The sequence below is a fragment of the Musa acuminata genome, chromosome BXJ2-3 (genome assembly GCF_036884655.1).
Source record: "Musa acuminata AAA Group cultivar baxijiao chromosome BXJ2-3, Cavendish_Baxijiao_AAA, whole genome shotgun sequence".
In the NCBI taxonomy this organism is placed as follows: Eukaryota; Viridiplantae; Streptophyta; class Magnoliopsida; order Zingiberales; family Musaceae; genus Musa; species Musa acuminata.
The window spans coordinates 34,839,953-34,865,992 of NC_088340.1; the positions used below are offsets into that span (position 1 = coordinate 34,839,953).

Genomic DNA, 26,040 nt, shown 5'->3' on the forward strand with positions numbered 1-26,040 from the left:
ATAAATACAAACCGTACCACTTTCTTTAAATAAACAACTTTCTTAAAATAAATTATTTATATATTCTCATTAATGGTATATATATATATATATATATATATATATATAAGAAAGGCGAAGCACAACCTGAGATATGCCATGCGACGCCGCTTTCCACTTTTCTTCAAACATGTATCTCGTTCACGAGTGCCACGTGGAAATATGAGAAAGGCCAAAATAATAACTCTGCCCGAACGACCACTACCCTGCAGACCGACCTGCGTCGTAATCGGATAAACGGCTAGCGCTTGGCGGGTCCCAAGCCAATTCTCTAATGGTAAGGCAGGTAGTTTCCGAGTAAGAAAAAATATGACTCCATAAAAGTAACACAACCGGTATAGTACACCAAGAAAGACGTTGAGCTAATGGTCCACGCTCAGTTCCCTCCTCGCCACGTTTCCAGCGAGGACACCACAAATGGGGATATACACAAAAAGTACAGACGGTACAGATGAAAGGTGAGAGTTTGATGGACGGTTTTCAAGAGCCTTTCATCAGCTTCCCATGCAATGCACCCCGCACGTGTTCGCGGTCGCATGACGTGTAAATTCCAAATTTACCCCTGTACAACTACATCCGGCGGGGGACATTGGGGCAAGGGTGGGCCCTGATAATAGTGTGGTGAAACGTCGGGTGCGTGGGGTGGGTACAAACAGCGTTTCTCCAGGCCACCAATTACGAGCCATGCCAGCGTGACGTCAGGTACGCGGAGCACCACACCGCAGCCGAGAAATTATAAGAATTAATAGACGCCCACCCGTCCCCCGAACGGCACCTCATTATCGCTTGATTCAGTCCCGTCTCTCTCGCGCTCTCTCTCGCTCGCCCCGAAAGAGGATTTCTGTGTCTCTTTCTTCGAGGGTTTTGCGCTGTCGGCTCTTATGATCTTTGCCAGTCGTATCGGGTAAGAGCAAAAAGCACCGGTCTCTTCAGATCGTGTGCCACAAGTCCGATTTCTTGTTTTCCTCATGTAATATCTCTAAGATTAGATTGTGTAATGGATTCTACTCTCGGAGTAGGGGATTTTGGACCTTACGATTGGAAGTTTGGTTGTGGGACTTTCGACATCGATTATTTCCTCGATTCGTAAGATCGTTCTTGTGAACGGTCGGGATTAGATGGGCTTTGGGTGGTAGGTGCATTGCCCGGGGAGCTAGTCGGGCGTGTGATTCCCTTTAGGTCGGCAATTAGATCGAATCGCCTTTGGTTTTATGATAGATCTCCCGCACCGCCTCTAAGTTAGAGTTTGTGTTAGTATCAGATATTGGAGCCTCTTTTTTGGCTTTATGCATACGGGAAGTGATCTAATCCGTCAGAAACTAGGGCTTCTGCTTCAGTTGAAGTATGACTCGATTTATGAAAATAAGGAACTTTATGCATTTATACCAATATACTATAGATCCTAACTAAAATTAACGTTAAAAATATGTTCTTGATACAAGGTAGCCTGTCTCAAATTTTAAGCAAGTACCTACTATATAATGGTTAAGCTTCTAGTGCTTCAAGTTTATACTGCATTTTGTGCTAGTCTGGATGGGCAATAAGATGAATTGTGATGTCAATCTCAAAGCTTGTGGTCCCTGGATGTAGTATCTGTATGTGCCTACTATTGATGCATCACCAAAACATATAAGAATATTATTGTTTCACTTGTGGCATGCTTACTGGGTGGTAATTATTTTAACCTTGAATGGCAAATTTTTTCTTATCCTGGAAGTTTTTTCAGGGCGTTGGAAGGTTTACCATTTTGATAATTTTGTTCTTTCTTTAAAACTGCTGGATTGATAATTTATTCTTTCTCCTTATTTGCTTAAGTTTTGATTGTTGTCTTGACTCTTGTTACATATCATGCATCGGACAGGTCTCTTGTAACATGACGTAACAAATTATGTGGGTAACCTAATTAAGACAATTGCCAACAGAATCATGAACATAATAGGAAAAGATGCAAGGGAGCATGCTACGAGTAGCCGAAACTTTCTTTTTATTGATGATCAGCATACTAGGACAACACAGGTACTGGTACCTCAGGTTGGTATTTCTTATTAAAAATGTACAGTATATGATGATTCATATAGAAAGTTTCTTTTTCTTTAAGCTGGAACCTCCAATAAAATAAACAAAATGAGCATGAAAATTTACTATCAATATTCGTGTTTTACTATCTATGCTATTTTCATTTGAGAAAGGTGGCCTTTAACTGATAGTCAAAGTGAAAACCAGTTTTGTAATTAACTAGATTAATAATTCATAAATGTAGAGCTTTTTTGACAAAGGGTGTGAACACAGCTGTAAAATTGCTTCATTACATCATTGAAGTCATAGTCTATGGGTTTGAATTAAGGAAGTAACCTCTTGAAATGTTGTGGTTGTGTTCTCTACATCTAACTTTAAATGGGTATCAGAATGGTGGAATCTCTTGCATTCCGCTTCCCCTTTGTTTAGTTAGCAATGATCAAAAGTATGTGCTTGACTCATTTCTATCCTAAATATAAAACATAAGACCATAAGGCAGAAACTTCATCCGAAGCTTTATGTGTTGTTGTCACTTAAGTAATTAATTTTTGGCTAAATGGTTGGTGTTACTTTTCCTCTACAAGTGATTCTGATCTGGGGGTTTGTTTCCTCAAGTATTTGGCAATGGTTGTTTTATTCAGGTGGGCTTTATTTTTATGTCTCTCTCAAGAAAAATTATTATTTTTTGTTATGACATTGTGTTTTTACTCAAAATCCTTTTGTTCTATTAAGCACTCAAATCTATTAGCTTGAAAAGATATTTATAATTTTTTTCTTTCTTGGTGTAACAGTGTCAAACCTTCGGTCAAAAGCCCAGTGATTTCTGTATATTGTTGCATTATTCCTTCGCAAGTTAGAAGAAGTTTCTCCATTCGTTTAGCATAGATTTGTTTCGGAGATCTTCAGAAAATGCCTTCTCTGCAGTTATTGCCATTAACTGAGCATGGGCGTAGCCTTTTGGCATCTAGGAGGTACGTTAAGATATTTTGCTTTTCTGTCATATTCTTTTTGTTGATGTTCTTGTTCACATGTCTTGATCAAATATAATATTGCTGAAGTCAGAGCATTCTGGTTCACATGTAACATACAGCTCTTATTAAAATGCTCCATAACTCAAAGAAAGATAACTGAGCGAAGATGAAAAGAAAGCATTGATGAACATAATACTGCTGCAATGCTACTTTCCTAAATAATGTGATATTTGTAGGCCTGGTTAATTGTTTAACCTTTGGTGGTTGTTGCAACTTTAAATTCTTTATGTTAGTATCATCAAGACCGTGACCTTGGTTTAAATGGAAATACATTATAGATGTTGAAGAGAAATTTGATCTTTTGATTGACAACTGCAGATAGTCTGATTCATGTCTTTCAGATTTGCTCTGTGAAACCTTGTTTGCTTCCCACTTTTGACCTTGTCTGTGAGAGATTAATTATAATCATTTTATTATTTGTTCTCGGAATTTAGGTATGAGAAGATATCATTATCTCTTTGCACTTTTCTCATATCCATCTTAGCACAATGGATATGGAGTCTAGTTGGCCTGCGTATATGCCATCTGTGCGTCACATCAACACCACAGTATCATGATTCGAGTTTTATGTCTATGATATTAGAAAACATGGATTATTAACGTGAGGTAAGTGACAAGTGCTAAATGTGACAGAGAAAACACAGGTGATCAAGTGACTGCTCTAAACCATGGACGGGTGAGTTAAAATTAGGACAAACAATAGTTGGGTAAAATGTAATTGACCCTCTTTTCTGGATATTGCTGTGTTCCAGTTTTTCTTTTACTACTGTGATTTGATTAAGACTACAAAGTGTAGCAGCAACCGCATAGGGGCAGGTATTTGACCAAAACTGACTTGAAATAAATTGTTATTTTTCATTTTAACAGAAGTGGTTGTAACTTGAGGAATTCCTATTTGCTGTTATCACACTGATTAGGCAACCGAACTCTTTATGATTTGTCCCTGGTCAATTACAATTCATTGTGTTATCTAGGTTTAAGAAAGTCTATAGCAACATAAGAGCAGCGACCGGTATCATATTTGATAAAAAACTACCTATTATCTTTCAAAACGCCTTACTTTTATCACACTGATTAGGCTACAGAACTCTGTTATGATTTGTCCCTGGTAAATTACAATTCATTGTGTTATCTAGGTTTAAGAAAGTCTATAGCAACACAAGAGCAGCGACCGGTATCATATTTGATAAAAAACTACCTATTATCTTTCAAAACGCCTTACTTTTAGTGCTAGTAATAAGCTTTTAAATATTGATCGGGTACTGCTTTTTTTAATTACCAAACCGTGTACCAAGTGGTATACCAACTTGTACTGCCTGCTGTCATGCAGGTTGGTACCTGTCAGAAATAGCAATAAAAAAATAATACTGACTGGTACCAGCCCATATGGTCCTGTATTTATCCTTTGTTGGACCAGTAAATATCAGCCGGTACTCACCAGTATTTGAAACCATGGCTAGTAATATAGTGAAACTTGGAAGATGCAAACGGCTGTTTGTGCTTTTTGACATGCAATGTGTTCCATCTTCACTTGTATAATGATGCTTATCTACGGATTTGTTTGGTTCAAGAAGAAGTGATGGATCCTATCGTGTCATAACTTGCCAAAAGAGCTTTATGGGATATTTCCCAACTAGTTAAAGGGATTTACTTAGCCATTTTACAGTTGTAACCTAACCATTGAAACGGTTGATTTGAACAAAATAGCAGTTATCTATCCTCTACATTCATACCACTAATTTGTCTGGTTGGGGGCAAGAAATTTATAAATCTTCCTATTTGTTATTCTTAATAGAACCGATCAGTTTATATTTACTTTCGACTAATTCTTTACCTATATAAGAATGATATAAGTAACTTATTGTGCACTTTACTATTGAATTACTTCACTTATTCACTTGAGATTTATGCTTGCACCAAATGGACCCTAATTGTTTACAGTCATACAATTCTACTCTCATGATAATATTTGAATTTTACTACTATGGCCTATTTTTCAACAGTATATACTTCATTATCTCTGAGTACAAAGGTAATGTGATTTCACCTTGAATCATCTTTTGTAAAGAATTGTGTATGAAATATGACTATCTTCACCAATATTCGGCTGTGGTATTAAGCAGGAGGACATTGGCAGCAGTGTCAGCTGTCTTAGTGGCTGGTGGAACTGTTGCATACATACAGTCGCATCGCCGTAGAAAAATCCCCAAATCAGAAGAATCTTCAAATCACACCATATCAAGAGAGAATGGAGAAAGCTTGAGCCGAAATGGTGTTAGTGATCATCCAGTTCGGGTGGCAAGGCCAGGAAGAAAGGGATTGAGATCCCTACACGTTTTAGCTGCAATCTTGCTCTCCCGGATGGGCGCAAATGGCATATGGAATCTTATGGCCTTAGTGACTACAGCTGTGAGTTTCTTTTGCTATGTATTTGTTGCAGATTGTTTGTTATGTTTTTCTTGCACCATTGGTCCGCTATCGTGTGGATTTGCACCGTCATCACTCAGATACATATTTTTGTGTTATATATGTGTGTGTGTGAGAGAGAGAAGAGAGAGAGAGAGAGAGAGTTGGATATTTGTCAATTTCTTTGGATTGTTAATTTATGACTACACAGCGTGACATGAATTAAGCACATCAAACATTGGCAGGATGAAAAATGTGACAGTTGATGCATGTCACCAGTGGTGTGGTAGCATCTATATAGGATCCTTTCTCTTGATGTTCTTTCTTATTGCATTCTGTTATTTGCTCTTTTATTAGCATGAATCAATCTTTAACAACATGGTCTTATTCTAGAAGCTAATAACTGCAGATAGCCATCACTTCTTTCCTGTTGATCGTTCAATTTTTAACACTTTTTTTTATCTTTCTTTATCTAGAAAAAGGGTGCAATGTTAATAGATTTAATCTCGGTGAAGTAAAAAGGAGGACCTCTTATGACAGCTGTTAATGAAAAATGCAAGGAGTGAAAATTTAACATTTTCCTAAAACATACACAAGATGCCTACACCTACTTTGCAAAGTTGCCATTGTGAATCGCCATGCTGAACCACTTTGAATGCATAGTTCTTGGGAAGCTGATGCCTGAAGGCTGAAGCACCATTTTGTTCAAGGCACTAGAGCAGCCTTATTCACACCAAGGAATCTCAGTCAAGGACTTAAATTCTTGCAGCACTAGGGATGCCAGATGGACACTGGAAGGTCCAAATGAGAAAAACTTAAAAATAAACCCAATATACTTGTGATCCTTCTCATCTCCTCTAGCATTTCTTTCCTATGCTTGGCTTTCCTCTCTAGATCTGACTGCAAAATGTTTGATGAGAGTTTGTTTGTGAAAGGGTCTGAAAGAGGTGCAAGCAAGAGGGCTCGGGTTTGAGAGTGGTGGCAAGTTGCAAGGTTCTTCGAGGGATTATCTCATCACTGAACACCTTGACCTGAATCGGTATTTATATTTTTTTTCAAATAGGACCAATCCATGTTAAAGTTTAATGAATGGCTCAGCCCAAAATAATTAAGAAATAAGGGCATTGAATTCAAATGGGCTTGTTGGGCCCTATTCAGAGGTTCCAATTTTACCAAGAACCAAGTGTTAGGTATCAGTAGTGACTCAGTTTGACATGTTTCCTGATTTGGGTGATCTCGGGTGGAACTATCGGGCCAAAAGAATGTCCTTTTCCAAATATTCACACTTTAATAGTTATATGTTCTTCATTCAATCATTTATATCTCAAGGCTTCTTTTTCTACAAAATATGTTAGTTTTGTAATTGAAATTTTAGGACTCTAAGCTTGATTTGTGTTTTAAAGTCAGGAATTATGGGATTGGAGGGAATTCATTTGTGGAGTAGGCAATAGGTGAAAGATTTTCCACTTGGCTGATTATAGGACACCACTTATGCTATATCCCAATTTCACTTGTCACGTGACAAACAATAGGATCTCATTCCATGCATGTCATTACTGTTGGAAATGGCATCATGCTATTCGAAATTATGCTAAAGCTAAGGTATGTTTTTGGAGAATTGTGTCTGTAATCCTATATAGTTTTATTGAAACATATAATACTAATGATCTATTTTCAATTGAAATGCATTTTACTGCTAAGAAATCGTGACTAATTGTATTGAAGTGTACTAAAGCTATTTAATTATATTTATCATTCAAATAGAGGGTAAACATTTTAGTTTTGACATGCAGCAATAGTTACTCATCCCAACCACTGGCAATTTGATACTTTTGTTGACCTTCTTCTAACCACCTGCTATATGTCTTGAAGAATTAGATGCTGAAACTTTTTTGCTGATACCATGTAGAATTAAAACACTTGTTTTTACATGTGATCTTGAAATTATAACTTTTCTTTTTCAAACTTAAATTAGGCTCACTCTAATATGCATATTGTTTGTTGAGAGACAGTGGGATGTGACAATGGAATACAATAAACTTGCACAATTAGATTTAACGTTCAACTAAATAGAAAACCCTTTTAGTTTATACAAGAAGCTAGAAAAGTCTTTTTTAGCCCAACCATTGGCATTTTGAATCTTTATGTAATCATCCTCTAATTGCTTTCTCATGCATTGGAGAAATAGACACTGTTCTCTTTTTGGTAATTTCTTATTGAGACTGCACTTATGATGTTCAATACTTCAATTGATTCCCCCTGTTTACAGGTTTGTGTACATGCAAGATGTTAACAGATTGCTGGTATCATTTTCTTGGATATGTAGGTTGTATTCACTAAGTTGCTTAGCGTCAAACTTCATTTTTTTTGCAGGTTTTAAGAACTGCCTTGAGTCACAGATTGGCAAAAGTTCAAGGATTCTTGTTTCGAGCTGCTTTTCTTCGGCGTGTACCCAATTTTTTGCGCCTAATTGTCGAGAATCTTACATTATGTTTTCTCCAGTCCACCTTATATTCAACATCGAAGTACTTGACGGGGTCCTTAGGTTTGAGATTCAGAAAAAAATTGACGGACCTCATACATGCAGATTATTTCGAGGTCAGAACAGCTGTTTTCTAAGTGAGGCTTTTGAAGCATATTTACTAATTCTTTATACAAACTGAATTATATTGCAGCATCAGCCCTATAAACAAACTAACTAGATATGTTAACTTTTTCCAGGGATCTTGTGACAGTAAATTGAGTTACTCTCTATGTTATTTTAGTCATGCATCTAATAGTTAGGGTACTTTTAGTTTTAGGCATGGTTCTAAATTTTGAATACTGGTAGTACCAGTCCCTTTCTGGACTAGAACTGGTTTGAAATGCACTGTCATGCCAACACATGATACGACCACCATATCGGAAGTGTGGAGGAGGAGGTGAAGGAGGAGAGGAGGACCCATCAGGCTGGTGGCAGTAAAGAACTAAAGATAATAAAAACCGTTAACAAATTTACATATGCCACTGCCGATGACATTGATTAGGAAAAGCCAGGTTAACTACTTCTGACTATTGTTAACAATAGTTTGTTGGAGTTGAAGAAGTATATAATCAAATTAACTAACTACCCCTAACGTTTTAAACATCATAATAAGCTTGTAAGGGTAATAATGTAAATTAGAGTTTCAACTAACATAACTTACAGGAGCCAATGGAGATTAATTACAATGGTGGATGTGCAAGTTTTTAAGTTTTGGAGGGATATATATTGCTAAACTTAATGTAGAAGGATACATATGAAAATTATTGACTTGGGAGGGATATATATGCAATTTTTCCATAAATAATTTAGAAACTAATTTAAGTCTATTAATCATGTTTCTTATGTTAGAAAATTGAAAGCCAATCTGAATTAAAAGAAGCATGAGAAAAAATTAATTATTGTACATATAAAAAATAATCAAATCATAACTTTCCTTTGGTTTAATATAGGTAAATTTAGCACTTCTGATCAGATTTATGATTTTTTAATTCTGTTGGAACTCAACCTGTATCTGTTCATATAAAAAAATCTGGATAGTCAATATAAATATGTATACAAATATTCAACAGAAACAATAAAGCCCATTTCAGGGTTTTCTATCTCATTCAAAGGTTTATGGATAATTTTTATTTTAAGTCAGTGAAGACTTTTATTTAGCACACAACATATACTCACGATCATTTGCTTTATTTATTTTTTTGGTTGAATATGACTATAATTTGAGGCAAGATAATTAAGTTCATTTTTTGCATCTTTTTTTGTGCTTTTAGCATCGGCATATAAACATATGCTTATTTTGTTTTTAAGATGCACTTATTTTTATATCAAGTTATGTTGTGAAATGCAGAATATGGTGTACTACAAAATCTCGCACGTTGATGATCGGATCAATAACCCGGAGCAGCAGATTGCCAGTGATATACCCAAATTTTGTTCTGAATTGAGTGACCTTATACAAGAAGATCTTGCTGCAGTTGCTGATGGCATAATTTATACCTGGCGCCTCTGTTCCTATGCAAGTCCAAAATATGTGCTCTGGATACTGGTAGCATCTCTTTCTTTGCTGCAATTATTTTATGAATTAGTTCTTATTTCAAGTCATTTCCCGACTTTATGTCCTTTTTAGCTTGTATCATTTATTATTGGTATATATTGATAACTTTTAATGCAAGTTATTTGTTGGATTTCAGGCATATGTCATAGGGGTGGGTGCTGCTATTAGGAACTTCTCTCCTGCTTTTGGAAAACTTATGTCCAAGGAGCAACAACTGGAAGGGGATTATCGGCAACTTCACTCACGATTAAGGACTAATGCCGAAAGTGTAGCTTTCTATGGGGGAGAGAATAGAGAAGCATCTCACATCAGGGAGAAGTTTAAGACTCTTATAAAACACATGAATAATGTACATCATGATCACTGGTGGTTTGGAATGATTCAAGACTTTCTCTTGAAGTACCTTGGTGCTACTGTTGCAGTGGTTCTGATTATTGAGCCATTTTTTGCTGGTAGTCTTAGACCTGATGCTTCAACACTAGGAAGAGCAGAAATGTTGAGTAATCTTCGTTATCATACAAGTGTGATAATATCACTTTTTCAATCACTTGGGACTCTCTCTATCAGTTCTAGACGGCTGAATCGTCTCAGGTTATTGCCTAATAAATTCTATTAATACTGCACAAGGTCATGCCATTTGTGTGCAAATATAATATCTAATATATCTTTTGAACTTATAAAAATGTCAATTTGGCTATAAGGAATGGATATTTTGTCTGTACTCTACATGCATGATTTTAGTGAACTTGTCAAAGTGATTAGTAGGCCATATATTTACATATATCTTTCCCATTTCTATATAAGTTTCCTACCTTCCACCTCCTATGAAATGCTGTAGTTATTTTGAACGTTGCAGCTTGCAACATCTTGAAGAACAATAATTTTGACCATGAGTAGTTGGGACATTACGGTTTTGTTGTTGGTGGTAGTGGTGTTGTTGAAGAGTCATTAGCTTTGACTAATTTTAGTTAGGCTGATTCTATTCTCTTAATTTTTATAGTACTATTCAAAGTTCGTCGTACTGTGGCATGTCACTCGGTATAGGCAGTACGTATCCGTCCAACAGGAGATCGGTATGGGCGATACATTGGTACGCCTCCCATGTACCATGTGTCGGTATGTTTGATGTGACCTGGTATAGCTTGGTACATACCGTACCGATAACTGGTCGGTACACTAGTACGGACTGATAAGACGAACCATGGTACTACTTCTCTATATTTGAAGGCTAAGTTCTTTTTCTAAATTTTGTCCAAGGTCCATTATGTGAATCATGTATAGGTCAGCGGGTGAATGAAAAAGTTAATGGAATTTTGCCAAGAATTCAGCATACTGTGACTGTAATTGTTGCAATAAGAAAAATCAAAGATGCAAAAGTTGTTGTTTATTTAAGATAATATATTGGGAGGAATTCTGATGGAAATGTTATGGGAAAACCTCAGGTACAATATCTCATATGAATTTTTTGATGAAATAAGGGAAGCTTGTTGAACTCTTAAAGAAGATTTTTCTGAATTTAAAAAGTAATCAGCAAGTGCAAAAAATATATATTCAATATTATAGAAGTTATTAGTTGAAATATTATGGTCCAAGGAAGTTGAAAGCCAAGATAAATGTGCACTTAAATATACAAAGAATTTGCAGAGTAAATAGCACCAGCAGCTGCAATGTCCTTTTGGTGACAACCTCTATGATCATTGTATAATTTCCAGTTCTCAAATATCTTGTTATTCACTTTTTTTTGTCTTATTGGGACTAAAATTTTGCTTTCGATGTTTTTTACTGCTAGCCGTACATAACTAACATTTGATGCTTCATTTTTTAATAATTCTTCATAGTTTAGCCTTGATGAGTTACTTCTAGACATCTTAGTTTGGTGTATAGGCAGTTGAATGTTTATGGATGGGATTGAAATAATCTTTGGTTGTTTCCAGGTTTTCTTTGTTGTAATTGTGAGCAAATTTTGCAGCATTTTCTAAAGCAATTGAATTAATTTTTGATATTTTTTCCTGCTGTTCTCTAATTTTGATATTTTTTATTGTTTACCTTTGCATATGTTTATGAGCAATTGAATTTCAATAGTTATTCATGACTTTTATACACCATTATTCTGAGCAAAGCGACAATTCATAATTTTCCTTGCTATGCTTTGTGTAATCATCCTTATATCTACTTTATGTAGCAGCACATGACCTAGTACTTACCTTTCTTGAGCATTAAAATTGAATTATCATTGTTTGTTAGTACTTCTTCAGTATATCAACCGGTAGAGAGGCATAAAAAAATAGTACTGGCATGAATCACAAGCCCAAGAAAAACAGGAGAGCTGTAATTCATACTTGAGTTCAGTGACAAGGGCCAATAGCAAAGAACAGATGTTAGTAGTTGAAGAAGTAGAAAGCTTTTGAACTTTTCACACAAAGTGAATCAATGATTGTCATTTTGTCTTAGTGTGGTAAAGAAGACCTATTAATATTGTATTATACTGCACAAGCTAAGGATGTGAATCTCTATATTATACCAATTTTAGTAACTAGTCAGACTGCCACGGTATATCATGCATATACTGACCCGTGGTGCTCCATGCCACTGGGAAAATAATCAAAAAATTAAAATACTGACCGGAACCAACCAATATGGTCCACTACCAGTCCTTGGTTGGACAGTTAAATACTAGTCTGTACTCTGTACAGATCATGTACAACTGAAATTTGATTCCTTGACCAAAGCCCTGGAGGGTCAAAACCAGTCATCCTGCAAAGTTTTGTTTCATCTTCCAATTGAGGGAGCTTAGGTTTCATTTGGTTGCAAAGAAATTGAGGGAAAGTGTTTTCCACTAGAAATCCTTTATGATGGATGACAAATGCAAGTTGTTTGGATATGGAAAAGGGAAATGAAAAACTATTCATTTTTATTTTCTTTACATTGGAAACGAAGATTCCCATGAACTATTTTGTGCAATGAAACACGTTTAAGTTGTATTAAGAGCTCAATTTTTTTTTCCATTAATGCCTTAAAATTCTTAAGCATGCCATCCTTAGGAAGACTTTTTGAATTTGTATACTTCTCTAGGTTCATGTATTGTAGGCTTGCGAGTTGTTTTGCTCATAAGATTGTTGTTTAGTTTCATATCTGGAGTTTGTAATGATCTTTTATGCTTGTTACTGTTTGTTCTCTTCAAATTATACTTTCTATGCATTACGCACTTTGTCTTGAGAATAACAGATGGGATGATCTCCCACCAGGAGTCCTGGTGTGCATTGTGGTTTTGTTTACTTACCTTTATGAATAATCTACTGAGTTTATGAGTAATTAACATGAAATTCGGCACATTTTATTGTGTTGCTGTATTTAAATTTCTTGAGATAAGTATTCCATATGAATTTCTTTGTGCAGTGGTTATGCTGACCGCATTCATGAACTAATGATTGTTGCAAAGGAGCTATCCGCTGTTTATGACAAATCATCGGTTCAGAGAAGTTCCAGTAGAAATTATATCAGTGAAGCAAATTATATTGAGTTTGCAGGTGTTAAGGTTGTTCCTAACTGGAACATTGTCCATTTTTTCTTAATTTTTCTTGTCCTATTTACTAATGTTGAATGTTTCTAGGTAGTTACACCAACAGGAAATGTGTTGGTGGATGATTTGAGCCTCAAGGTAGAATCCGGTTCAAATCTTTTGATCACCGGTAAGTATCTTTTCCTTAATTTCTTGTTAATGTTTAATCTCAGTCTGCTCAGTCTGCTCAATGATATAAAGTTTTCACCACAACCTTTCAGATTAAGGTCTAAGTTCAATCTCTCATTGACAATGTGTTTCGTTGCAAAATATTTATATTGTTTAGAAGTTAGAATGCCACACAATAATTGTTACAAGTTCTTGTTTTCTTTAATTGTTACATTTAGTTTTCAGAATTTGGATATATGTATATAAATAAATGTATGTATCTATAATTTACTTGGCCATTTAACTATGTATGCTCTCTATAAATAAGTCTCTTGTTGTAAAGTGCATTTATGTGGCATCTGTGCTTTGGAGGCCATATTTTTATCTTAGAAAAGCATTGTTCATACTTCATAGCATAAATGTTAGCGGTCTCTTGCAGTGAAATGTTGTTTGAGATTAATTAGAATTTCATATTTTAAAGGTTTTGCTTATGAAGCCAACAAGGATCTCATTTCAACTCATATTGCCACTCAGAAAGGCCTAAGCAAGAATTCATCATTCTAAGTAACAAAGTACCCAAGTACAATAGCTTCTGGATATTGTCCAAATATTGAAAACCTTTCATTGGTAAAAATCCCATATGACCAAGGACAGAGGGGGTTGTTTAATATCATTCTTGTTAGTGTTTTTAATTAACAATAATACAAATTTAGAAATGTAGGGATGAATGTATGGTAATGGTGATTTTATTTGGTTCTTTTGAAAATTATTCTACACTTTGTTTATCTTGTAGAAAATTTCTTCTACAAGATACTTTGCTTTTAGTATTCTACACTATGGTAATGCTCGATGACTTGTGGAGATTAGAGGTTCACCTTATCACTGAAATTGAGTGACTGATGCTTTTAGTTTTTGGGACTGGTACCTTTCCCCCTTTCTGCCCCAGTCTAGGATACACAATGTGATAAATTGCCTTCTGAGATTCCAACTGAATTATTAATTAATTCTGTTTAATATTCATGCTTCCATTATCCTTAGATCTCTTCCATTATCTGAGATGCAAACTGAATTATTAATTAATGCAAACTGTGTTCCACTCTTTATCTGTTTTTCTCTCCATGCCATAGCCAGCATTTTTAACCTTTTATTGGTCTAGAAATGACATTTGAGTGATATCAAAAAATATTTTAGAAAAAAAAGAAACAGAAACTACGGAAAATAGTTTAATGTTCCTACTTCCACAATATGAAAGGAAACAGTTCTGTACACCCAAACAAATTGTTATTTATGATCTTACATATCGTTCTATATACTTTTTGGGCAAAGCTGCATGCTTAGATTTTTGTTCATGATTCTGCTTTGGCTGGAATTAATGGTTCTTTTTAATAGATGGTTTGTGTTTCTTCTCTTTTTGGTTTTCAGTTGTAAGAAACTTCAACCAGTCCCTTTTGTTGCATGGATTACCTATCTAGGGTAAAATAACATTACTTGAACTCCAGACACATTTTTGAATAATTCTTGATTATGTTGTTGGTTTTAGCACAAACGAAATCTAACTTTTGTTGAATATAATAAAAAAAACTATGAGCTGGATTTTACAAAGCAGATCTTCTATGCTTCAAACATCTAAAGCTTTCTGATAGTTGTAATCCTTTCCGTTTTCTTTTTCTTGATTAGGTCCCAATGGAAGTGGGAAAAGTTCTCTCTTCAGGGTTCTTGGAGGTCTTTGGCCGCTGGTTTCTGGCTACATTGTAAAACCTGGGATTGGTTCGGATCTCAACAAGGAGATCTTCTATGTCCCACAACGACCATATACTGCAGTTGGGACACTTCGTGACCAATTGATCTATCCTCTTACAGCAGATCAGGAGACTGAACCACTCACTCATGAGGGCATGATTGAGTTATTAAAAAATGTAATATTTTCTCACTCTTCTTAATTTGCCTATCTTTTCCCTCACAATTTGCCTTTCATTTATAATTGTTAAAGTGTATATTACTGTGGCTTCTTATTGATTTACATACTATTGGATCTGAGTTGTTGAAGGTAAAATAGTGAGTCCAAAGTACAAACTTTCATTTGGCAGGTTGATCTTGAGTATTTGCTGGATCGTTACCCCCTGGAAAAGGAAATTAACTGGGGAGATGAGCTTTCTCTTGGTGAACAACAGAGACTCGGAATGGCCAGGTTATTTTATCATAAGCCTAAGTTTGCCATTCTTGATGAGTGTACAAGTGCAGTCACAACCAACATGGAGGAACGCTTCTGTGAGAAGGTTCGAGCAATGGGCACATCATGTATCACAATTTCACACCGACCTGCTTTAGTTGCATTTCATGACATAGTTTTGTCTTTGGATGGTGAAGGAGGGTGGACAGTCCAGTACAAGAGGTTAGAGTTAATGATTTGTTTGACCCTTTTGGTTCTGCACAAACAACAGATAACGGGTATTCGGAATATATTGAATTTGCAGGGATGGTTTGTCTCTCCCTTCTGAGGCAAGTCCTGGTTCAGTAAATTCATCGGAAATAAAGCGCCGGGATGACACATTAGCTGTTCAAAAAGCTTTTTTTACCAGTGGAAAGGTTTAAGATTAAGCCAAATACCTTCATTTGTTTTGTACATGCAACATAAGGAAATCTTCCGATGTTCTATTTCTGCAGGGAAAAACATCATCGAAGTCAGAGGTGCATTCATATTTAGCCCAGGTCATTGCATCATCACCTGACATTGACAAGGATGTTTCAGTTCCTATTGTTCCACAACTCCAGAAGGCTCCAAGGACATTGCCTCATAGAGTTGCTTCAATGTTTAAAGTACTGGTATGCATCTGTGTGTGTCTAGTGCCTCCCTTTCCTATATTTGCTCTCACGGCAGCTTTGCTCATAGTAAATTTGGGAAAAATAATTGTCATTAGATGATTGGTAAAAGACCTCAAGTGAAAACCTGATAATGAAATTATTTTATTGCGTGAAAATGTTGCAGATTCCCTCCCTTTTTGATAGACAGGGTGCAAAGTTGTTTGCAGTTGCTTTACTTGTTGTGTCTAGAACATGGATCTCTGATCGCATTGCTTCTTTGAATGGTATGTGAGTACGAGTCTTATGTTATGGATCCAGAAGGAAATCTGTTTTCTTCATGTGTATTTGACTTTTACAGGAACCAGTGTGAAGTTTGTCTTAGAACAGGACAAAGCAGCTTTTATTAGATTGACTGGTATAAGCATTCTTCAAAGTGCTGCAAACTCTTTTGTTGCACCAACATTGAGGTATTAATTTTTTTAGTTTGTTGTGACTACCAGTTATGTAGTATAAATATTCTTACTGAAGAAGCCAGAACAGACCTGTTTTGCTCTAAACCCTTTATGTCAATGTCTCATTGCTTTTCTTGTCTAATTTAACTTAGAAACTCATTGATATGACAGTTGAAGATAGCCCCAAAATTTACATGATTTGTTTAGCTAATAATGGTTTCAAAGAACCTTTTGCTACTAATGTGAGAAGTCTGTATTAGGATTGCTAATAGTGCACATTAAGAAGTCTGTATTAGGATTGGTGCTTAACGAGAGAATGAGAGGTCAAGGGGAAGGTAATTAAACCAGGGTAGTTTGTTATTAAGCAATTTGGAAGATGTCTAAATCATATCTTTTGGGCTTGGGTGGTGAATGTGAATCTCATCACCCAATAAAATCCTACTAAAAGAGACATCAAATATTACCCATGATAGCAAACAGCATGCCTAGACTTTCCGACAATCATATTAGGATTCACAGACACCAAATAGAGTTAATAAGATTCTACAAACCAAGGCCTACCGTACCAAAGCGTACCGCCCATATTGGGCGGTACGTACCGGTCCGACAGGTTATCGGTACGCGGATCGCCCGATACCACTACAGTGCTACAGTATAAACATAAAAAAAAATATTCGGTACACCAGGGCGTATCACTCAGTATGCCCTGATGTATCGCCCGGTACACTAGTACCATACCGTACCAAGCTCGGGTCGAAACGCCGGTACGGTACGGTACAACGAACCTTGCTACAAACAACCTAAAATAGCGACTAAAAATAACGATAAAAATTAAATAATATTACTACCAAGGTTCGCAATACCGTACCGTACCGGAGTTTCGATCTGGGCTCGGTACCGGTACGGTACGGTATACCGCTCGGTACACCCAGGTGTACCGAGCAGTATATTCAGGCGTGCCGAGTACTGTAGCAGTGCTACATTGCTACAGTGTCGGAACGGTAACATATGGTCCACGTACCGAAAGTCTATCGGACTGGTACGTACCGCCCGTACCGGGTGGTACGGACCGGTACTGCAAACCATGATTACTACAATAAGTTGTCACACTTCTTTTTAAGTTGGGCATTTATGATTCATCAAACTTCCTAGAACTGCGGTCTTTAGTTTATTAAGGTCCTCTTGTCGTGCGCTATGTCTCAGTGATATTTAAGCTGCAAGATATGACCAAATTAATCAACCAACAAGAGGAACAAAGGAACAGAATTCATACTGGGTGTTCTTAAACAAAAATCTTAATCTTTGATCAGCTATAATTTGAAGTTTAAAAGTCACTTATTATACTTAGCATAGACCTTATACATGTTGCTGAATCAAGGGTGAGCATACTCTGCTTTGATTATTATGGAACATGGGCTATCTAACTTAACATATAGCCAGAAAAACCTTTGACAAAGTCTTCAGATTGTTATAATGTTTAGTTGTCTGACTCTCTCCATCTCCTCTTTCTCTTGTCTACGTCCATGCATACACACGACACATGCAATCCTGTCTTTGAAACCCTAGCTCATTGAATGTGCCACCCTTTATTGTGAGTGGACCATCAAGACTTGATGGGTGATGGTGCTGAAGAGGATGGGTATATCGAGTACCTTGCCCTTGTGGCCTTCTCTGGGAGGGTCTTGAAAATCTAATATATGACAATAGCCAAGTCTAGTTAACACTAACTGAGCATACAGCACCAAGTTAATCGTGTGGGTTTTTACTTGTTTAGTGTTTTTTTATAAAATCAGTGCATATGTTTTTTAAATTGAAAATTCACGATTATCAAGATTAAAAATTGTTGCCATTTTCCTTAGTGATCTTCCTTCAGACTAGCAAACTTGTCCAAGTTTTCCAATATTTGTCCTGTACAGTATTAACCTAAAGTTATATGCCTTAGAGGAGTAGTTGTGGCTTTTTTCTATTGCACATGTAACAACTAAAATCTAGTTGTACTACAATTAACTTTTTTGAGACCTTAATTTTGCTTTTGCTGTTTCAGGCATCTCACAGCCAGGCTTGCCCTTGGATGGCGAATTCGATTGACTCGACATTTACTGAAAAATTATTTGAAAAGAAATGCTTTTTACAAGGTAATTCTATCTCTTTGAACTTAACTCTTCACATTAATATATATGATTTTTAATTTTTTATATTTTTTAAATTAAAGCAGGTTTTTTTGCTGAAGTAATTTTTTAATCATGCATTAAGTGTTGATCATGTCATGGCAAATTGAAAATGGAAGGATTTTACGGTAGATGAAACTCTTATGTTAAAGGCTCAACTCACAGGCTGCTAGAATTTAGAGCACTGAGGTGAAATTAGTCAAACCTAAAAATACAACAATGATTCGCTGTTAAATTTTGTTTGACTATAATGTGGTTGTTATGATGAAAGGTTCATCTTTTTGTTTGTTGATATTGTCTTGACATGCATGTTCATGATAGTGAGTGATGATGAAGGTGAGGATGCCACACCAATTTGGGCATAAGGTGGATTTTGGAGGGTGGGAGAGTTGTTATGGAGCATATTTACACCTTGCATGCCCACATCATTAAATTTCTCATTTAATCGAATCAGTTTGAAATGACTGGCCAAATTGTTCAAAACTGTTTCTTTGATAAGATTTTTCCCTGTCAGCGTTTTTCCTAAGGTTGTGGGCTCATATTCTTTTCAGCATGCCACACTTGTCGTTAAAATTTCTAAGCAGACTTATTGCATGGATCAAGAAAAATAGTTAGTAGTAGTACAGACATGAAGAATGTCTGTCTTCTTTTTCATAATTTACATTGAGTTATGTGCCTGTGTTAGTTAATGGGTAGCTTCCTTGAATAGCCCATACCTTATTTATGACCATTTCTTGAGCTGACCTCTTTTCTTCCCCTATGAAAGTCATGCATGGGTTAAATTTAAAGTGTTCAAGTACTTGAGATAGAGGAACCACTTCTGTGTTCGCTGATGAGAAGTTTCCATGCTGACTCTTTGATTCCACTGAGAATAAATGGAACTTTTGTTTACACCTTCTCTGTGTTGATAGTTGATAATCTTGAACAATAGATCACAACTTACATATGACATTCGCCTCTTGTGTCAATGCTTATGCTGTGAAATTTCATCTGGTTGTGTTTATTCCAGGTGTTCAACATGTCAGGAAAGCATGTTGATGCAGATCAGAGAATAACGCATGATGTTGAGAAGTTGACTTCTGATCTCTCAGGATTGGTTACTGGAATGGTAAAGCCCTCTGTAGACATTCTTTGGTGAGTCATTTGGTTGTTTGATAATTGGTCAAACTCAAACTTTGTTTTTGCTCTAGGAAACCATTAAAAAAAATTTGATTCTAACTACTACTTGTTTCTCTGAACAAATACAGGTTTACATGGAGGATGAAACACCTAAGTGGACGTAGAGGAGTCGGTATTTTGTATGCCTATATGTTACTTGGTTTGGGCTTTCTGAGAAGTGTCGCTCCTGAATTTGGTGATCTAGCAAGCAGGGAGCAACAGCTTGAGGGGACCTTTAGGTATTTGTTTTTTCATTCTCTTGTTCCATGATCCTTGCAGTTCTGCTGTTAGACTTGTTTCCCTTTTGTTTGTATTTATGTTTATTGTTCCTTATTAAGCATTTATGATATTGTTCACTAGGTATATGCACTCGAGACTCCGCACACATGCTGAATCTATTGCTTTCTTTGGTGGTGGTTCTCGGGAAAAAACTGTAAGTTCATTGCATTTCTTGTATCAGGTTCATGTCAAGATGCCAGTCTTGTGTTTTCATTTCACCTTGTTGATTTAGTTATATCAATTTTAGTTTTTAAAAGATGGTTTATGATGCCCTTTATGCCACTGCTTCTCCGTATGGTTCATATGACCAAATTGCATTAAGGCCTATGTGGTTTGATTGTGTTGTAACCATATATGCAAGTTATGCAGCTACAGATATGGTTGTGGACATGTATGCCAGTCTTATGTGATCTACGTATGAAAATTTGATCACATTTGTGGTTTATTGTTCTGTTAATGTGGTTGATGGTAAAATGTAGTGAAGCACAGTTGAATATGTTTGTTCTAACTTATTGCTAATATAATTTCATAAGTTTGTAAACTGGTCATTGAATATGTCTGTGTTTTTAAATACATTTTCTATTTGTACATGATTAAGTTAGTAATTATATTTATATGAACTGCATATGCACTCAAATCTAGGTTCGCATACCACATATGTGCTCTTGTTACCTTGATTGCCTGCATATGGAAATCACTTTTCTAGAACATTGCTCTCTCCCATATTTGCTTTAATCTGCCTGCAGACTCGAATGACCATTTGATAACTTTTTTTTGTTTTACCAAATGACTGAAACTACTGGTACATTGCTCTGTTTATATGTATGTCAATCTCCATCCATAATTTTGTTTTGACAACCTATTTACAAAAAACCTTTAAGACTCAATTAAAAACTTAAATTTAGAGTTTATGGAATTCTACCTGATACAGTTCTTGAACCTCAAATTTTAGGTTTATCAATCTAATGGTAAACCTTCTTGTTCACCCATTTCTTTATCTATGGCTCAAATCACAATGAGAAGACTCCATTTCATGGGGCATGCTGTTTCTTTTGTATTTCAGTATATGAACTATTGTTTCGCGGCAGGCAATGTTAGTACCTTTCTGGTACTACACAACTGTATGCTCGTGTCAAATCTTGCCCAGCCGACATGCAATGTTTTGGCAAATTTAATCCTATGCTGATTACAACTGTTTTTGTTTTAATGCATTTGCAGAATCATTCACTCAAGGTTTTTTAATCTTTCTATGTGACTTTTAAGGGAATATTCATTATCTTAAAATCTAGATGGCTTGATAATGGACTATGTTTTCACATGGACTTTTCTCTACATCAAATACAGTTTGACCTAATATTTTATGATGCCAAACTTATGCTGGGGACTAAGTTGATGTTGTTCTTCATCTTTAAATTGTCATTATTGAACAGATGGTTGATTCAAGATTTAGGCAATTGCTTGAGCACTGTGAAGTCCACCTGAGAAATAAATGGCTCTATGGTATACTCGATGAATTCATCACGAAACAACTCCCGCACAATGTGACATGGGTACTCAGTCTTCTGTATGCTTTGGAGCATAAAGGCGACCGTGCATTGACTTCTACTCAAGGTTGAAAATAATGATATGGTTATTTTGGTTAATATAGTAACTATACTTGTCTATTTTTAACTACTATAAATTCTTTCTCAGGTGAACTTGCACATGCACTACGGTTCTTGGCATCTGTTGTGTCACAAAGCTTCTTAGCATTCGGGGATATTCTTGAGTTGCATAAGAAGTTTCTTGAACTCTCTGGTGGTATAAATAGGATTTTTGAACTAGAAGAACTGCTTGATGCTGCACAAAATGGTAGGTAGTGTACAGTTATTACAGCTATATATATTCTCTTTAGCAACTTCATGTTGAAGTTCTCCTATTCATATTTACATCTCTGGCACGTGGCATGCCGGTGTCAGATTTAACCCTTTTTTTTTTCCTGTCATGGTCAGAAGATATCTGCACTTCTAAGCATAAATATAGGTGCTATTCAAAAAAGCTGGGCACATCTGATTCACATCCTGATATCACTAAAAGTTCAACTAGCAAATCAGAGTTCATGACAATATGTGATCACTATGATTTATTGGATGTTTATCATGTAACATATGCCATTGCAATTTCGGATATTATGTATGCCTAAATTTTATATTAAGCAAATTAATTTAAACTAGCTGAATATGCATGCATGCATGTTGGACCACGACTCTATATTTTGTCTGGACCTGTACATACCAAGTGGTATGTACCGATTTGATGGTCTGTTGGGTTGGTGGGACAGACCGCAGTGCATGTCTCCTAAAATGTGTATGCTCAAGAGATTTTTCGAGGCACATGCCGACATATCATGTATCAGTACGCTGGCACATACCAGACACAATGGGAACCGACATGGGTCTGGTATCGGAACTTGAACCATGTGTTGGACTATTGTGGTATAAATGTGGGGTACACAGGCAAATTATTCTGCTGTTGAGCTTTTTATTGTTATGTTTTGGTCAATTTTATTGAGTATTGCATAATTTATTTTCCTCTGTTTGTTTAATTTACCTCTGTCAGGAAAATTATATGCCCACTTTTAATAATTAAGAAGATACAACATTTACAAGCAGCTCTTTCTCTGTTTTTTTTTTTTTTTTTTTTTTGTTCTTTCTTGGGTAGTTGGTGTCATTAAATATTGCCTTTTGTTCCATGATTGTGTGTTTTTTAAAAAAAAAAGTTGAATATATCTAATCCAACCATTCTGTGCTAAATTGTGCAAACATGCAGAGGCTTCTTTAGCTGATCCTTCTGTGTGCTCCGATACAAATGGTGTGCCTGCTCAAAACATTATTTCATTCTGCAAGGTGGATATTATTACTCCATCACAAAAGCTACTGGCTAGGCAGTTGACTTGTGATATTGTACCTGGGAAAAGTTTGCTTGTTACTGGTAAGTGTAAAGTATTTCATGAATTTGTTTTTTTTAATCAATAACTTTTTTTTCTGATCTTTTGAAGGTCCAAATGGAAGTGGAAAGAGTTCCATTTTTAGAGTTCTTCAAGGCTTATGGCCAATTGCATCTGGAAGACTTGTGAAACCCAGCGATGCTGTATTTTATGTACCACAGAGACCATATACAAGTCTAGGGACTTTGAGGGATCAAGTCATATATCCTCTTTCACGTGAAGAGGCTGAACTGAGGATGATTACTATGGTGAAAACTGGTAACTCGCTGATTTCGCCCCAACCTACATTATATATATTTAATTGAACTAGCAACCTCAGTATAGTATTAAGAAAAAGTTGCAGACTTGATCTGGCTAAAAAGAAAGTATAGGGACAAAGAAATTAGCTTTTTGCATGCGTGACTTCAATGATGTATTACAGAAAAGATTCATTTGCTGATTGACATGGTTCGAACATATGAGTGAGAAAGTAAACATGCACCATTTCAACCTATTCCACAGGTGCCGACATGTGACTAGTTTTAAACTATGTTGACCAATATAAAGCATGCCTATAGGCATGACACGGTTTTATGTTGTGCCAAAAGGGTGAATCCTTGTGTGGACCTTTGAGTTTTGCTTCTTTCATTCATCTTGCAATAGCACTAACTTGCTTCTATTTGACTGAGAACGTCTGGCTCATTTTCTCAATGTGAATAGTGGAAAAGACTCATTTGACTGTTTTAGTTTAGGAGATATCTCGTTATTCTCCATTTAATGCCAACCAGGGTTCGTCATTTCATGTACCAGACCCATTTCAGTGATTTATTGGTATGGTACATATCAGTCTGTACCACTGTAATCACACACGGTATGCCGGGGCATGTCGATGGGGACTCGAGCGAGCCGCGTGTCGGTGGCAAGTCGGACCGGTACGTATTGCCTATACCATACCGACTTGGGCGGTACAGCAAACCTTGATGTCAACTATTCGAGTACTGCATTATCTTACAAAACTGTAGAAGAGTATGACTACAAAAACTCATAATGTCCCAATTTTTGGGGTTCTCTTTCTGATGTAGAAAGTAAGACAAGATCCAATAACACATGAATGAGGTATCATGTGGACGGTAATTCTCTGACTTGACATGTCATCGGCACAGTTGAGACAGTCCAACAAAACTATGTTTCACCTCAACAAATTTCATTGAACCTCAGTTGTGAAACTTTCTGCAAGTAAAACTCTTCCTGTATTATCTCGTTGGAATAAATTCTCTTGCTTTTTCAGAAGAGAGTTCATGTTGTTTTTACGAGTCATACTCCAATTTCAGACCCTTCTTTGGTAAACCTTTCTCTCTACTATAAATAAAGATGCACTGTCTGAAACAAAACTATTCTTAGTTTCTGTTTCTTTTTCTACCCTTATCATCTGCAAGGTGGCATGGAATCAAGCTATTTGATCATCACGTCGTCTTTTGGCTAATTGTACCAGTAAGGCTACAGAAGGGGCTTGTAGAAGATAATCTAACTAATCCTTGGGAATGGTTCCTTTTTTTATTTTTAGAACAGTATTGACATCATGGTTAATATTTCAGATGCTTGAGTAGACTTAGTGGTTGTTCGAGTTTTCCTGGAATAAGTTATAGGGCTTTCTTTATACGATGCCTTTTGAACCGCTGCTTTCTTGAATAATCCGATCTCTTAACATCATCTTTAAGAATGATGTCTTTCTTTTGTTATGTTCATGAATATGTAGGTGACAACTCTGATGCAACTCGTCTTCTGGATGCCCGCCTAAAAACTATTCTAGAGGGTGTTAGATTAGTTTATCTTCTTGAACGGGAAGGCTGGGATGCTACTGCTAACTGGGAAGATGTTCTCTCTTTAGGAGAACAACAGAGGCTGGGAATGGTGAATTTATTGATCTCATCATGTTGAACATTCTTATTATGTTTGCAACCATTGTTCAGTTACTCGCCTGTATACTAATTTTGTATCTTACACATACCTTGTCTATTCTTTCAGGCCCGCTTATTTTTTCACCACCCTAAATTTGGTGTCCTGGATGAATGTACGAAGTATGAATCAGTCACCTTGCTGAAATTTGAATCTATTTTTATTGGTTTCTATTGAAACTTCAGGTTCCTTAGTTCCTTTTCCTTGTTACAGCGCCACTAGTGTTGATGTCGAAGAACACCTCTATAGACTAGCAAATGATATGGGAATTACAGTTATCACATCATCTCAGGTAAGGACTGGTAGTAGAATGATTGTGATTTATTTCATGACAGATTTTAGCATCCTTATACTTGTCTAATTATCTCAATATTTTTTTTATAGCGACCTGCCCTCATACCATTCCATGCAACAGAGTTGAAACTTATTGACGGTGAGGGCAAGTGGGAGTTGTGTGCAATCAACCAGTGATAATTTCTATATGTTAAAATCTTCAGTTGTCAGTGCATTGCTAATTTTGGCAATTCATGGCAATAATACATCAGTGAAGATGCCAAAGCTTCCCAGACCACATACCTCAGCTAGTTGCCATTAAGTGTTAGCCCAATTGAAGTCATGAATAAATTGATCCAGATCGACACAACGTGTGAGTATTCTCAAAGTTCCAGGGATAAGATCATTGTCATTTTAGGTATGTTTGAGCGAGAAGGCAGCTGTGACTTGGATATGTAAACTGGATCTGGCAATATGCCCCCTAAAGGAATGCATGTGCCTGGAATGTGCTAGAGTCAATTGAGGTGGTGTACATATACAGTTAAACTGGGATTTGCATTTTATCTGCAGGAATATTAATATCGACATGGATGCCGATGATGACTCCATGCTCACACAACAACTTTGTTTAACAATAAAATGTCATTCCTTTGACAGACTGGAATTTGTTCTCAACGTCAGCTCCCATTACCAAACATGAAAGGTTATTAATGCGAGTATAGGTGGAAAACCAATCTGTGAAGTCATGC

The 26,040-nt window shown here is 36.2% G+C and overlaps 1 protein-coding gene across 2 annotated transcripts; it reads left to right on the forward strand.

The window, feature by feature from the left end:
• Positions 1–811: 811 nt before the first annotated feature.
• On the forward strand, positions 812–25,947 carry LOC135607883 (ABC transporter D family member 1-like). 2 transcript variants are annotated; one of them, XM_065100065.1, is made up of 27 exons: positions 812–943; positions 1,901–2,070; positions 2,847–3,026; positions 5,210–5,495; positions 7,866–8,090; positions 9,365–9,562; positions 9,708–10,162; positions 12,968–13,106; positions 13,182–13,260; positions 14,916–15,154; positions 15,326–15,630; positions 15,713–15,824; positions 15,903–16,061; positions 16,225–16,324; positions 16,399–16,507; positions 18,537–18,627; positions 19,670–19,794; positions 19,908–20,057; positions 20,179–20,251; positions 21,528–21,708; positions 21,790–21,948; positions 22,906–23,067; positions 23,135–23,341; positions 24,819–24,973; positions 25,088–25,140; positions 25,232–25,310; positions 25,403–25,947. In XM_065100065.1, the coding sequence occupies exons 3-27, from the start codon at positions 2,965–2,967 to the stop codon at positions 25,487–25,489; spliced, it is 3,990 nt and encodes a 1,329-aa protein (XP_064956137.1). In that variant the 5' UTR covers positions 812–943; positions 1,901–2,070; positions 2,847–2,964; the 3' UTR covers positions 25,490–25,947. The 2 variants fall into 2 exon arrangements, with proteins under 2 accessions (XP_064956137.1, XP_064956136.1); XM_065100064.1 differs by having other exon boundaries at positions 1,901–2,055.
• Positions 25,948–26,040: the final 93 nt, after the last annotated feature.